Source organism: Tyto alba, unplaced genomic scaffold (assembly GCF_018691265.1).
Source record: "Tyto alba isolate M040663 unplaced genomic scaffold, T.alba_DEE_v4.0 Super-Scaffold_1000006, whole genome shotgun sequence".
Lineage (NCBI taxonomy): Eukaryota > Metazoa > Chordata > Aves > Strigiformes > Tytonidae > Tyto > Tyto alba.
The window spans coordinates 28,585,049-28,601,205 of NW_024881272.1; the positions used below are offsets into that span (position 1 = coordinate 28,585,049).

General features: G+C 38.4%; 1 protein-coding gene across 8 annotated transcripts in view; it reads left to right on the plus strand.

The window, feature by feature from the left end:
* OSBPL9 (oxysterol binding protein like 9) overlaps positions 1-16,157 on the plus strand; it is a 63,346-nt gene that overhangs the window by 25,067 nt on the left and 22,122 nt on the right. For 3 of the 8 annotated variants that reach the window (XM_042805675.1, XM_042805680.1, XM_033008893.2), the window contains 3 exons: positions 2,668-2,744; positions 12,585-12,680; positions 14,605-14,652. In XM_042805675.1, the coding sequence (XP_042661609.1) occupies positions 2,668-2,744; positions 12,585-12,680; positions 14,605-14,652 (221 nt within the window). Of the gene's footprint in view, positions 1-2,667; positions 2,745-4,929; positions 5,063-12,584; positions 12,681-13,580; positions 13,675-14,604; positions 14,657-16,157 lie in introns of those variants that run through there. The other 5 variants (XM_042805665.1, XM_042805670.1, XM_042805691.1 and 2 more) reach the window with 3 other exon arrangements.

Consider the following 16,157-nt stretch of genomic DNA (forward strand, 5'->3'; position numbering starts at 1 on the left):
TTTACTGTTCCAGGGTGACTGGTATAAGAAGCATAAGCTTGATTAGTACGTCTGTCAAGACTAGTCAAGAGGCCTGTTCTTGTAAGCAGAACCAAAGAAGCTAATAAGCTAACAATTACTGTCAGAGGAAAATATACCTGATTCTAGCTGACTAATTCAGGAATTTAAATTAGTGGTAAAGTGTAAGCTATGCTGTGAAGAAAGAACAGGATGTTTGTGTGTGCATGTGTGTACATAATGTGAAAAGAAAAATTATAATTTGCATATTGCAAAATAAATTTGGCTTAATGCAGTCATCAGAGCAGAGTTCATAGGGTTTCTGTCTCTTCATCCTGTCTAGTTTCACTGTATTATAAACTTGTCCTCACCACCTACTTCAGCTTTTCAATTAAAATATATAGAACTAATAGGAAGAACCTCGGTAAGTTAGAAGTTCATTCTAATGAGTTTTTGAGAGTATTACAGATGGCAAAATCCAGCTTTTTGATATGTGCTGCAGTTCCTGCAGGAAAGCTATTTACCTGCTGTGCCAAGTAACATTTAATTACTTTAACTTCTTCCTACAGACTTCCTCTGTGCACATGAGAGCACTTTGGGTAGTCACTTTCCCTTACGTCTAGTTTTTATTTGTGCAGATTAATGGTATCATTACCAGAATACCTGTGGCAATTGATCACACTTTCCTGGTTTAAAAGAACAATGAATAATAGGGGTTGACTTGTAGTATCTGGGAAAATAAGTATTTTTTTAAAAAAAAAGCTAGATTTCAAACTAGGCTTTTACTTTTACCTTTCATGTAATGGAAGTTTTGCCTCGCTACTTTGTGAGGCCACCTCATCAATGAGACTCGGAGTAAGTTTCTATATTAAAAAGACATTCTCACCTATTTCTTACAAACACTTAAACTGCCAATTCTTTTGTGATGATTTTGTTAACTTGACATAATTAGTGTATATATACTGAAGTAAATAATGCAGTATGTTTATCTTGATATTGACAGGGTTTTCTTTGGGGAGTCTAGAAAAACCTACAGCTTCTTCTTCCTAAAGGCAGGAGGGCATAAGAGAGAGATTCTTCTATGGATTTCTGATTCTCATTCCCTCATCCCTTCCTCTGGCCAGTGAAATACCCTTTATAGGAACAGATGTGTGGAAAAGTAATAAATAATTTCCTGAAGGAGGGTTTATTTAACATATTTGGAAAACCTGTGGTGGTTTTGAGTATGGATGGGTTTGAGCTGCAGAATTCCAAATAATAAAAGCAATGGAAGCATAAGGGTGAGAATGGGAACACTGAAAACAAAGCATTGAAAACAAAACTGGAGAGTACATTTCAGTATAATAACTTACAGATATTTCCTCTGAACTCCATAACAAATAAGTCAGATAAGAATCTTGGTTCTCTGATTCATAATAGGTGCTACCTCACTTAAGCTTTCCTTGCTTTTAGCAGGCTTCCTGTTTCTTTTAAATACCTTTCACTTGTATGAGAACTAGGAACAATTGTCAATAACTATTCTAAATCTGTATATGGACTAGTTTGTTTACAGTCTGTTTAATGCCTGTGGATTTTTCTCTTATTTTTTCACCTGGGGTCTGCTCTGTCTGCTCCTGCATTTTTAAGAGACTTGCCCTTCAAACAAGCAAAGTAAAGGTGGCATATCTGCACTGAGGGTAGGGGGGCAGAAAAGCAGTACTGTGGATAAAAAAAGAGGGGAAAAAAAAAAAAGGCAATGGTAGTCCTTAGTCTGTTTTGATCTGTTGTCTTCCTTTTCCAGCTCCTCCTCTCTTCCTTGTCCCCCCAGTCCTGAAAGCCATCTACTGCCTCCTTTAATCACTTAATATATTGCTTTCTTAATTATCACTATCTGCAACTGAGAAGCATAATCATCTTGTTTTGTCATTAGATCCTGACTTGGATTCTTAATTAAAACTATATAGCCAACTGTTGCAGATGTATGAAAATATTATGATGTGTGTTGTCATTAACTTATGATTGAGGTTCTATTTAGAGTAGGATTGTCATGTGTTTAAAAAATGTTCTTTGTGCTTCATTGTTCACACTGGTAATGTGTTAGAGGTGTTTGTCCTGTCTTATGAATCATACCTGAAAGGCTAACTTATTCAAAGTTACTATGTCCACACTGAAGTAGAATTACTAGATAATTTATTACAGGTTGAACAGCTTCTCCTAACTAAGAAAATTTTAAAATGACTTAATGAATTAAGTAAGGAATGCCTGTGCAAACTCTCTTTGCATGTATGCCCCTAAAGACAGACAAGGGACAGATAATCACAAATTGCAGTAATGAAGAACTGTTCTTATATTTATCATATTCTTATATATATTTTTTTCTTTGACATATATGGTACAGAGTCACTAGTAGAATAATATTTCTACCAAAGCATAAAAGCTTTTTGCATGTATGATTATTTAAAACATCTCCTCAGTACCACAGAGTAGATTAACATAATAATGTTACAGAGCTGTAACCCCAGAAGAATGAACAGGATATTAAGACAACTGTGGAATTATGTCCTTGATGACTTAACAAAGATAGTAAGGTTTAATTTCCATATTTAGTGAGGATGTCAGATCTGTTTGCTTATGGCTTTTAGTATAAAATACTGCGTATAATTGAACAATATATTTTGAATACTTTTTCAGCTCGAGATGCTGATGAGAGAGAGAAATGGATTCATGCTTTAGAGGACACTATTCTTCGCCATACCCTCCAGCTTCAGGCAAGTTTCACTTTCACTTTCAACTCGGTTTACTTTCTTTTTTTCAAAACAATGAAATACAATGGCATGACTGCTAATATCAATATATGCATTCTATAGCCTATACAATCAGATATAGCAAGACATCAGTATAGGCACCTGATATTAGGTCCAAGTCTTTCTGTTACTATTTTCTTGTCTTACCATCATGAAAAGTCAGTATCAGACTTCCCTTTATTAACTCGTATTTTTCAGTGGTGGTTCCAGACTTACTGTTGTATATTCAGTTCTTTTTTTTTGTTGTTTTTTTTTAAACTGGAGTTAGTAATTTTTGTGTCAAGCCTGTCGTGTGCTTGTACACTACCTAATTTTGAAACCAAAATGAGACCGCAGCACTGAACCTCTTTCTGGGTGACAAAAATAGTAAATAGCTTATGTTTGAATCCACTGTGTAAGCTGGATATCAGTAGTTTTCTGGTTCTAAAAACAGATGGTTCTTAGCACTAGTTATCTCAGACCAGTTTCTGGCGATATTCTAGACCTGGACATGTCTATACGACTTGCTAAACCTTTATTTTTGCCCTGGAGAGAAACCCAAACTCTTCATGAAAGAAATTTTCTCTTACTTGGTTTATACCACAAAGGTGTCTGATAACAGTGTAGAAATCTTAAAAGATGTATTAATTATTTGTCTTGAATAAAGGTTTGGTATGCTTTTGGAGTATGGCAAGAGATCTAGGTCTCTCAACAACTGACAGTCTGTGAAGAAACATACATTAAAATTCCTAGTATCACAGAAAGAAGCAGCTTGTCAAGACTGATCTGGATGCCCAGTCTAAAGAGTTAGAACAAGCCTGAATTTATCCCATCCAGCTTTAGGCATTTGTGCAATCTCAGTCAGTTTACCATAGTTTCCTGTTAAACAGTGGTTTTCAACCTTTTTTTGACTTAATAATGACCCCTACAAATTTTCTAGTGAATAGCCGATCCCTGGATAAAAATTCAACTCTGACAATCAGCTTTGTATCCCTAGTAACATGTCATAGATATTTTAGAAGTAATCTCTCCATCTGGACACAGTGGCTGACCGCTGACTGAAGAACTCCGTTCTGCAGTGCGGACGAGGAGACAGAGTATCTGGAGAAGAACATGTGGATTTAGAAGGGCCAAGCTCCTTCCCAAGGGTTACCTCTTTTATCAGCCTCAGCTTGGAGAGAGAGAGAGTGAATAGGATGTGAGAGGTCCTGTTTAGGGTCTGAAATGAAGAGAAAGGATTCTGTGCAGTTTTCTCCACCTGGAATGCTTTTTATGTCTTAAGAGTACAGAAATGAAACACTATGGTTTTATCAAAATGTAGACTTCCACACTCTTTAGCAATTGTGATTGTAGTTTTATTGGCAGACGTACATTTCATGATTGCAGCTAATAATGGAACTCTCTCCCATTACATAACCTGTTAATGTTCCAGGAGTTTTTTCAAAAAAGTAAGGCATAGTTAAATAAAAACCCCTGTGTTAGTAATTTATCTAGTGATGTTTGAGGGAAAAATTAAAAATCTAGAACTGATTACTAAGAAACATATCCTAATCCCTCTTAAATATGTTCACCACTGAGCATACTACCTCCTCGGGCACTGATGTGTGCTCACCATTCACGTTCAAGAACCTTCTTCGACATGTTGGCCATGTACCCTTTTTGTTTCCGAGGCCCTTGTTTTTTAGATGAGTTGGAATACTGCTCACTTTACACCCCAATTCAGGAACTATCAAGGTTTGCCATCTTCACTGAAGTGAGCTGCTGAGCAGATACTGATTTAAGACTGAAACAAGACCATACCTCCTTGCAAAGTATCTTTCCTTCCGTGAGTCAGGAGGAGCGGTCTCAATCACCGTTCACCTGGCGGGCGCTCGGGCCTCACTACCGCTATGAACAAGCAGTGTGGAGCCTGGGCTGAGGTGGGGAGGGTGCGTGCCGAGGGGGCTCGCCCGCTCCGCGCAGCGGCTTTTTGTCCCTGCGAGGGGACGCGCGGCGCTGAGCCCGCTGTCCCGCCCTCGCCGCGGCCTGCTCGCCTCCCCTCACGGCGGGGCCGCCGCTCCGGGGCCGGGCCGGGCCGTTCCGTTCCCCCGCTCCCGGTGACCGCCATTCCCCTGAGGGAGGGGCGCGCCCCGCCCACCCGCCAATCGGCGGCCGCCTTGTTCGTGATGCGAGCGGCGGGGCCGGGGCCGCGGCCGCGGCCGGGCCCTTCCCTTCCCCGCCCTGCCCCGCCGCCGTTCCCCCCGCTCCCCCCGGCGGGCGGGCAGCCAGCCCGCCCCGCCGCTCCGCACGGAGGGATGGCCGGTGTGAGTACGAGGCGGGCGGGCGGGCGGGCGGGAGGGGTGTTAGGTATCAGGGGTGCCGCTCGGGGGGCAGGGTCCCCGCTGTGGGGCGGGTCCCCGCGGCGCCTCCCTGTCTGGAAGCCGAGCGCTGCCCCGGGCCCCGCCGCTCTGGCCGCTGCCCTGCCCCGCCCGGGCGCTGGGGGCAGCCCCGGGGAACAGAGGCGGGCGGCGGGCAGCCCTCCGCGGGGAAGGCGGGTGGCGGGGGACGCGCGGAGGCTCCGGGAAACGGCTTTGCTTCCTTCCCGGACTGCTGCGGAGTTTCTGCGTGCCGGGAGGGATGCTTTCCTCCGCTTACAAGAGCCTGTGGTATACAAACACGCCTTGGTTTCAATTAACATTTAAAACAAAACGCTTCTTCATGCGCTTGATGTTCTTTTGCTTTTTTTTCTTGTTTGGACAATAAAGTCAAACGAGTTCTTTGGGAGGATTGTTGGCTCGACGGGTATGGATGGGGGTTTGCGTGGTCTGGCAGACATTATTTTCTGTAAGGGTATTTTCTTATGTTCTTAGTTTCAGTCACAAACGGAAACGTGGTTAGCTGTCATAGAAAACCTTTATGCATCTGTTTTTGTCCAAAATGAATCTTTTTTCAGATTTTCATGCTGCTTTCAGTCTGCCTGTTCTGGTATTGGAGTGTTAAAGTTTGGAAAGTCAGACTGGTTAAGTTTTTTATAGTGGCAAACACACATCTGTTAGATATGAGAAAATATGCCAAAAGCTAGGTAGTTCGTGTGTTGTGTGAGCCAAATTGCAAAGGATAAGGAATTGATGCGGCGTGGAAAGGTGAGGTGGTGTCTGGGTGTTCTCTAGTCTGCTTAGTCTTGCTAATTTTATTTTTGCTTAAATGTCATACTGTGGTGTCCTTCAGTCTTTATAATGTAAGTGTTTTTGCAACACTTAAAAATAACTAAACACACTTCCCCCCACCCTCTGCAAGAAACCTAAACTTGTAAGAATGAGCTACAGTCAAGGAACTACGGAAGAACTGAATCAGAAATATATAGAATGAATAAAGGGATCCTAGCTGTCCAGAGGGCTGACAATTAGTAATGTTGTATCCAAATGGAACAAGAATAGAGAGGAAACATTTCACATATGCTTGTAATCTAATTTCTCTGAATTTTGAAACCGAAGTCTATTGTTCTGCTTGTTGTGGTTTTGTATGGCCCTATATTAAAGGCATTACTAAAAATATGCATAGTTCTTCTAGTATTAGATTTGTCTATTGAAAAGTTCTGTAACAGTAGATGGTGCGATAGTATTGGAAGTGCCATTCTGAATCCACCAGTGTTTTTCTCCTTACCGCTCCCAAGATGATGTTGTTATAGCATTACCAGGTCAGTGGCTTTGCAATGGCAACACATCAGTTGCTTCATACCCTCAAGAGATAAGGGGAAGGGTGCGCATGTGGTGAAGGTATATTGTGGCTTGGGTTTCTTGTTTGTCTGAGTAGAAGTAGGAGGGTGATAAGTTATCTCAAATTTTCTATTGTTCCTCACCAGCAATCCCATTCAGACAGGAAGTGCTTCTAGTCATTTTGTTTAGCATAGATGTCCTGCTTTCCTTGTGTGTCTTTCAAGTGGCACCCTAGTGCTACATGTACTTTTTGTCTCTGGAATTCTGTGTGAAAACCCGTTGAAAGTAACTTCTGTCTTTTAGGACCACAGTAACTTTCTCCTTCACTCTGAAAAGTGCAAGACCACTGTTCAAATACAACCCATAACTGTACTCTCCTCATGCCTGAAGGGAATTCAGTAAAAAGTGCCTGAACTTTAAAATTCTAAATGACTGAATGTGTGCATCTGTTCTGATAATGTTAGGATCCTGTCTACAGCAGTCATGCTCACCCTGAGCTGAAGGAATGAGCTTTCATGTTGGTTTTGTTTGTTGTTTTTTTGGTTGGTTGGTTGTTTTTTGTGTGTATGTGTGTGTGTGTGTTTTGGGGGGGGGGCCACCCCCCACCCCTTTTTTTATTTTTTTGCTGCTTCTCCTCCTTCCTCCTGTTAGCGGAAGCTTTCACACTCATTCTCGCCTTAAGTCCCATGTCTTGAAATGTACTTTTCCCCTCTGCTCTGCTGTTACAGTGTTGGTAGAGCATCTTGCTAAGTATCTTACAGTGGTAACAAAAGAGGCTGTTCACACTTGCATAAAACCCAACTAACTACTAACTTGATTTAAAAAATAGGTAAAAATACAAAGCTGAAACTTGCATATTCTACAAATAAGATGTCTTTCATGCTTTCTGAGTGGATCATCACTGTCATATCCACATTAGAGAGTTTTTAAATACTTACAGGCTACAAAGGATTTCCTACTTAAACTTCTGAAAATCATTCAGGTCATGTCCCAAACAATTTCATCCTCTAAGTAGACTTGCTGTAGAGATAAAGGAGCTGAAATCACTGTCAGTACAAGAGCGGGCTGTTCCTTAACACCATAGAGGTAAAAGGAATTAAAAAAAATAAATTGCTCTGTAGCTTGATACTGCTATAATTTAAACAAGATGTTTACTTCATAAGTAGCAAATAGTAGGGTAAGAAAACTGTATTTGGAGAAGTGGATCTGGGATGGTTGCTGTGAAGAGTGATACAGTGGCTTAAATATTAAGAGTTACACACTGGCTTTGCCAATACTTGAGTTGGTACTACTTCTGGAAGCAGTTCCGCCTTGCTTCTGGCAAATAGGGAATAGACAATGTGGCAAGAATAGCTGATTTTGGAACTGGATTCAGAACTGGCCCAAATTACAACTACTTTTCCTGCTGCTGTCCCTTTCTGAGGTTAGTTTTAACCCGAATTAGTTTCCACATTGAGTTGATTATGTGGCAAGGTAAGTGTTTATGCTGACTTGAAAGAGCAGAGTAAGGGTGAGAGTAAACAACAGGAAAACTGATTTGTTTCACTTATGCTGGTGTGAAGTGGTTCGCTTAATATCACCTTAACCAGGATTTTTGATGACCCTATCTAAAGCTGCAAACAAGAATAACAGATAGAGTAAAACTTTCTATGTTTCTCTTAAGTATATTCTGTTGTTACTCACTGGCTTTCCAGTGCTGCTCCTAGTGCAAGTCAAGAATGCTTGCATAAAAATAAAAGCAGGTTCTTTTAGATTAAGAATATATCTAATGCAGATGTGTTTCAAGTGCTGGTGGAAGGGCATAGATTTAATAGGTATGCTGCCCTTTTTCAAATTTTGCTAACAAGTACCTATGATAGTGAATGAGCCTGCTAGTACATGGGCATCCATAATAAATTATGTAGGTAAATGAATGGGGCTCTAGGATGTACTTAGTATTTGTGATGTTTCAGAATTGTAACCTATATTTTAAAGACAGAATTTTACATCAGTATGTGAGTACATCTGTTTTTTGAACTCTTTATTTTCCTAGAAGACCTGATAATATCTATAGCTACACAGTCTTTGTCAAGCATTTTGTGTTTTGCAAAGCAGAAATACTTTTTTTTTTTTTAAAAAAAAAAAAAGAGAAGTGTATAGTGTTTGGAAGGCTCGTACGTCTTCTAGAACTCAGGCATTTGTTTTTAAACTTATTTTGAGACATTTACATTCTAAGCTTTTAAATATTGTTTAAAATTTTAGCTGAGGAAAAAATATGTTTGTGTTTACCACAGATAAATAAGAAGACTAGAAGATGCCATTGTTCAGTGGGTTACTAGTCAATTTGCTGGTATTCTTCAGTTTTCTATCAGTGGTTCTTACAGGCAACATTCTACTTGACAAAATCAAACACACTGTAGGCAGGGCTTGTTTCTGATGAGGTATTGAGAATGGAGCAAAAACACTCATATTCACTTTTTAAAACTAATTTCCATAAGAAGCCTAATTGGATGAAGAATATAGCATAAGTATCTTCAGAAAGATAGTCTGCTATGTACAGCTTTCTCTTTTCCTCCCGCAGTAAAGCTATTCTACAAGGACAGCTCCTGTCAAGACTTTGCTGATGCCTCTATCTTTTTGTTTCCCTGACTTCATTACTGTTAATTTTCCACAGAGCTCATTATTGTAATGCTTTTATCTGAGAATATTTGAATTTTTCTGGTATGCTGCTTCTAAGGATGGTGCAATCTTTTCATCCCATCCTAGTTTAAAAAAAGTAGTTTAGATTAGGCTGAAATTACTTCTTAGCATGGCCAAGTTTTGAATACAAATGCATTAATGGTATGTGTGAGTTCTGATTTGGAGGACAAGGAAACCATATATAAACTCCCTTAGTGCTAGCAGTTCTGTAATGGAAGTAAGGCTCATAATATGTATTTTTAATTGGCTTATATTTTGTTGTTCCTTTCCTACTTACCCCCTCCAAAAGAAAAGTCATGTATGAAGGGAATAATTTTGCAGGTCTCCTAACATGAGAGTTCTTTACTCAATCCCGGACCAGCATGTAAACCCTTCCTAGGATAACCATCCAGTCTACTAACTCCAAGTTACTGGGTATCATGCACATCACACTGGGAGACTGCTGACTGGTAGGTCAGCATCCTGCTGGGCCTCACTTTGTCCTTTCTACCCACAAACAGTAGTAGTATAACCTGTTTTTCCATTGGATTGGTGCTGACAGTAATAAAGAATCAGTGTATTCCTGAATATCTAAAATAGCCTGGGTTCCTATTCTTTTTTGTAATTTGAAGATACTTATTTTAGAATCACGGCATACCTTCAGCTGGAGAAGACCTCTGGAAGTCACCTGGTCCTTCTCACTGTGAGGCCAACTTCTACTTTAGATCAGGTTGTCTAGGCTTAAATGCAATTGAGTTTTGAACTCTGCCCTCCAAGGGTGGAGGTTCAACAAGATCTGCAGGCAACTTTTGTCAGTTTTTTAATAGGTGAGCAGCACATAATACAAATTTCTCATAAAAATTTGATTGCTAGTTCAGATGTGCAATTTTCTAATTTACATGTTTAACAAGCTTTTAAGTGCCATTCTGTTGACTCTGCTCACCCATTTCTTTTTAAGCCTCTTTTCCTACATGGCAGGAGAGGGAGAAGGGGTCCCTTTTTTTCCTCTACTGTGTCTCTGGGTGATCAGATAATGAAGCAATATGGATTTGTTACATAAATCTGCACTTTGTATATCTGCTCTTTTTAAATTGCTGCTGGGTTTGAAATATTGATTTTGCTTACTATTTATACAGGTTTTTTTCTGTGCTATTACTAATCTTGATATTTTCAATTTTCCAATTACCTTCTGGTTTTCAATTTTAAAACTGTGTGAGAATTTACAGTTTTTAGCCTAATCTCATGTAACACAGACTATCAGGCTCGCTCAGTAGGTTATTAAATGTCATTTAAACTGTCTTTATACAAACCAAGAGCAACCTAGTGAAGTGCTACAGGTTTAAGTACCTGTGCTGCTTTTCAAAATTCTTTTCATGTTTCATCTCTGTGCTGTGTCAGCTTGACACTGTAGTTGGTTTTATGGCTTTATCTTTACATTGATTGACCTTTTAACTTTCAGATAGAACTTTTTAGGTCACAATTTTCACTCTGTGTTTGATATGGATGTCTGCTCAGTTGTAACACTAAATGTTTTAATCAGCTTTTCCCTCAGTGCTAAAGAGGCTGAAAGTTAAGAACGGCGTTTTGTCTTTAAGCCACCACTGAAAATACCATATTGTTACATAGTAGTCATAGACTGATGACTGAAATAAAAATCAGCATTGCAGCGTACAGATAACTTGCACCATAAACTATATTCTGTGTATAGTATCTTCAGCAGAAATTTTCTGTATAGTTCATGCAGTTTTGGTATACGAAACCTGACCTCCAGAATTTAACTGAGCATACTAGACCATTTGCTGAAATGATGGTGTTGACTGCTAGCTGTACAGACAAATCTGTTTTCAACAAGGAAATAGAACACTAATTTCATATAGTTTCAGATCTAGTTTCAGTGTACTTTAAACTTGACTTGTTTGAGAGTGCCGAAAGTTTCTTGGTTGAGAGGACTCTCCCTTCTGCCTATCAATTTCTTTTTGATAACTTGTTACACTGGGTGGTTTTTGTCCTGTTTTAATTTCTTGGCATAGTCAGAATGGTTGCTTTCTTTTCTTCTCTTGTCCTCAATCTTACTTGTTTCAAAACACTATTTCTAAGTTTGTCCAGTGTGGACCATGTAATACAGGGTGAATTATCTTTTTAATGCATGTTTACAGACTAACGTGCATAGATAGATTTACTCATGTAGAACTCATACGAAAATAAAAGAAAGTACCTGTACTGGCAGAACAAGCAATGTCAAAGAAAATGGTATGCTAATACGGAATTTTACAACTATGGATTGCCCATCTTCCCCTATACAAATTGTTTTTTCCCCACTGGCTGATCTTTACACATTCAGACTCTTGAGATTCTTATCAGTCAAAACAGCAGAGTTGATGGTTTCATACAGGTTTGAAGATGTCATATTTTAGATCAGTGTGAATATGGGTGAAAGTATTTAGGCTAGTAGGAAGGTCTTGTCACTGCTGTGATGTTCTCAGAGTTATGTTTCTGTCATAACTGACGTTTGTTTCTTTATGCTTCATGTATTCTTTCCTCCTATATAGTGCATCATTATTTGTTCTGCAGTTCTATTTGCATTAAAGGTATTATAAAAATAAACCTTAAATGTGTTTACATAGCATATGTGCATGAAATCAGAAGTAATCCATTTCAAGAATCATCTTTTTCTTCCTGTAATTAAAGATGTGGTAACCCAGTGGGAGTTTGTTCAGGTCTTGAAATACATGGTTTATCAGTTTTAGGGTAGGGATTATGTTATATACAGAAGTGTGCTTTGAGTCTTAAATTATTAAGGGAAACAAATTTGTGAAAAAGAAAATACAGAAGTCATTCTCATGGCACTGATACTTTGTCCTTGTTGACATATGTGCAACAAAATGGAAGAAATCAAATATAGTGACAAGGATGCATTAGTATAGCTACAAAGGAACTAGGGCAATCAGCAGTAATTTTGAATTTTTCAGCTCAAAGGTGGGTCCATATTTAAGAAGAGATTTAGCACTCATTAGTTTAGTTATTCACTAAGAAGCTGTGAGTTGAGCAATACTGTCCGAAGGGTGAAAATTGCAGTCATCCAATTGGGTATGGTTTTGTCTTCCCTAACTGAAATGTAAGAATATGGAATCACAAGACAGTCTTCAGAAAAACTTGAAATCTCCTTTATATTTTCCAAAGAAACTTTAATTGTTGTGATTTAAGGGGATTTGTTTAATCATAAGTAATGAAATACTCTGGTGTGTGATGATTATACCCCCACTGAAAATGTGTTGCAATTTACTGCTACTGATTTAGCTGCAAATAGAGGACAAGTGTGTTCAGCTGTGTGCCTGTGTTTGCACATGGCAGGTTGAGAGAGGCAAAGCAACATCTTCAGTCAGTTGGCAGGCAAAACCATATTTTTGTTATCTTTTTTCCCCTCCTCCAAAACTCATAATTATATATTTGATTTTTATTTATTTATATCTAGGGAGTGGATTCAGGATTTGTTCCCAGCGTTCATGATTTTGACAAGAAACTTACTGAAGCTGATGCTTACTTACAGATCTTGATAGACCAACTGAAGGTATGGTAACTAACTAGTGTATTGACTGTATTGGGAGTCTGCTTGCCAGTGTGGATTTCAAGGTTTGGTTGAAAGGAAACTCAACAGTGCCAGTGTCATGTTTTATGCTTGGCATGTATTCTGGTAAACATGGGATGCTGATGTCTGATGATGACAGAATTTTATTTTTTCTTTCTCCATAATTTAGGATGTTACATAAGTTCTAACTACTGCAATAAAGATATTTTTACTGAACTATAAAAGCTAAAAGCTAAGGGCTGAAGAAATGCTGAAAATAGCTTTCCCTTAGAATGGAACTTGGGATTGTTAAAATAGAGTTAGAAAATTAGAATAAAGCAGATTTTATAGAATGGTTTGCAATGACTGAAATATTCTTTTGTTTATATAGCTTCATGGAAATGACAGAGACGACAAGTTTAATTATAAAACAGAATTAAATCATTGCATTGCTCACAGCATGTTAGAATTTATCTTGAAAAAATTTTGTCAAGTAATATGTAACTACAGTTGCAGATAGTTTCAGACTTTGCAGCGGTGATAGATAATCTGTCCTTGAGTGAAAACATTCTGTAGAAATTTTGTACAAATACAGTTCTTTAATGCTTTGTACATGTATTTTAACAGTAGGTGGGAAGGTGAGGGATGATGAGGTCATATCTCTCAGTACTTGCCTTATTGAGAAAAACAGTTTTCGCTGCTGGTTAGGACACTTTTTTCCATGACTCAGCAGGTTAAAATTGCTGTTAAGATTGCTTCAGTTCTGCTGGTTTGGATCTTTTTTTCCTGATATAATGGGCTACTATTGCATGAGGGATATTCAGCAAAAATTTAGTTGCAGAGGAGGGCAGAGAGAGGGAAGAACATACCAAAAAAAAAAAAATGGAGGTGGGCAACAGAGATGCAAACAAAATTCAAAGCTAAACTGCAGAGACTTGATCAGGAGTTAGCTTTGTCTCCCGCTCCGGATCCATCTAGCATGCTTCACTGAAGGAAGGTATTTAAATCTTTACACCTCCTAATAGCTATTTCAGGCCAAGTGGGGGGAGGGGGGCATAGAAATTAGTTACTAATGTCAGAAGAGTGAATTTGAGGATGAACAGAGACCAAGACTACAGCCTTTCTTTAGAACCAGAAATCAGCCCTCAAGGGAAAGGGAACACATGAGTAAATTTTAGGCAGGCAGTTGAGTGAAGAACTGTAGTTCACCTACTAAAAATTCCAGCCTCTTTTCTGAGCAGGTGTGGATGTGATGAACTTTTGATCATTACCCTTAATCTTTTTTCTTCCTTGAACAGTGTGTTCTTACTGGGTTATTTGTATGTGCACTTAAGAGTACTCTCGGAGGCAACTTTTAACAGTGCCAGTTCCGCTTGTGTTAAAAATACATGCAAGCTTTATAGTAAGAATTTGTTTCACTTTGCTTAGCTGCATGTCATATTCCACTTTTAAGAAAACAAACAGAAGCTAATGCTGGTACATATCTTTGCAAAAGAAGCGCTTACAAATTTTACAGGATTTGAATCATGTACCTGGAAGTGTTGATAAGGGTTGAGGCTGTTTTGGTAAGCACTCTATGTGCCCCAAAGGTCTTTGAAATAAAAGACAGTTTGAGGTATTCTGATGAGTGGCACATTTGTCACTTAACCTCACCTTTTTATTCAAAGCTTGGTAGAGCCATGCCAGACTGAGCTGTGGAACTGGCTGGAATCTGATACTCGTTCTCTTGAAGGATGGGTTAATGAAAGAAATAGTAACAAATTTGTTATTTCACAAATGCTCTAAATAAATATTAGACAAAACCTCCTTTGGATTGTAATATCAAGATTGTATAACTTAAGTACTTATTTAATGTTTTTTTGTTGTGAATTTTTGGTGTTTCTGGCTGATATTATATGAAAAAATAACAGTTATCTCTTTCTTTTAGCTCTTTGATGAAAAACTCCAGAACTGCAAAGATGATGACCAGAGAAAAGCAAGTACATTTTGTCTTAAGTATTGCTTATTTTGCTTCCTCAGATGTCTTTGTGCATCAACTTGCTGTAGGCTATAGAAATTTAAATACAGTTCAAATTCATCAAGTTGTCAAAATCACTTAAAGCAATTTGAATAACTGATAGCATAATTTGTGCTGTGAATAGGTTGTAAACAGAATTTTTTGTAATTCTGGGTGTCATAACATTAAAGAAGGTTTCAGTTTGTAGGAAATCATTACTCTTCTGTTATCCAACCATCAAAAGCATTTTTAACTTAAATTTGTTATTTTTAAATCTTTAACGAGGATGAGTATTTAATGTTTGTAGGAATAGCAAAGCTGTTCTGAATGAAAAAAAAAAAAACAAACCACTAAGAATCATGTATTTCACATAATCAGTCTGCATCCCGTGTAGTTCTGTGACTAATGTGCAACATGTTGGAAGTATGAGAATACCGTAATTTATTCACTTTAGGTGAAGATGAAAAAAAATGTAACTTACTATGTGGGAAGCGCTACTTTTTTTAGTGAGGTTGTAATTCGCTTAAGTGTTCTGTATTTGCATCCCCTCCTATTCCATTTCAAAGTCAAGTTTGTAAGTCAGAGTACAATCCCTGATTAAGAAAGGCTAGCACATACCTTGGGTCGTGTGGGTTTGGCATTAAGTAACCCAGTAAGTAAGCTGGGTTTGTACGTTAATTTGTGTGATGTGGAGGAGGGATTTAACAATTCCTTATGAAGGGTTTATTACTGAGGAGTTGCTTTTCTTTTCAGCAAATGCAGTAATTTCAATGTCATAACATAGAAGTGTGTTTCATCCTAGTTCCCTCCCTCTCCCCAGTTTCACTTGTGAAAAACTGATGTTCTCCTGGTGTTTGGTTTCAGTTTTGGAAACAGCTTTCTGTGATTAGTTTACTTCTTTATAATGGTTGTGACCTTTCATATGTTATCCCTCTTGTGTTTGATGTGTTATGTGGTGTCTTAGGCACTTGACAAGTGATGGTCTTTCTGGAGTTCTTTTGCAGGCTTGTAAAATAACTTTGAAGTACTGGCGTTCTCTGTGTAAATGTGTTTAATCTGTAGACAACTGACCAAAAGAGTAACATCTAAAGATTTTTGTGTTTCTCCTTCGGTATGTCTTACTGGGAAGAGTTCTCCTTCAATTTTGACCTCCCTCCAGATGCTACTTTGCAGATCAGGCAGTACTTTCTTTTTCCCTGTGACAGTGCTTCTACTCCCTGGAGACCTTCTGCATGTTGTGCTGATTTCTTTCTTTATCTCTGCAAGGTATCTTTGGAACAGACAGATTGACTTTAAAGAGAAAGCAGGAGGCTTGTTTAGAAGAGGTCAGCTTCCTCTGGCTTTAAATCTTGATGAGTGTAGCTATTACTATAGATTCCATTTATTTTCTATTAAAAATGAAAAAGACTTGGCAAAGCACTTTTTTGTTCATGTCTCTTCCTGTACTAAAGCAGCTAAGAGGTTTTTTGATACTGTATTTAGCA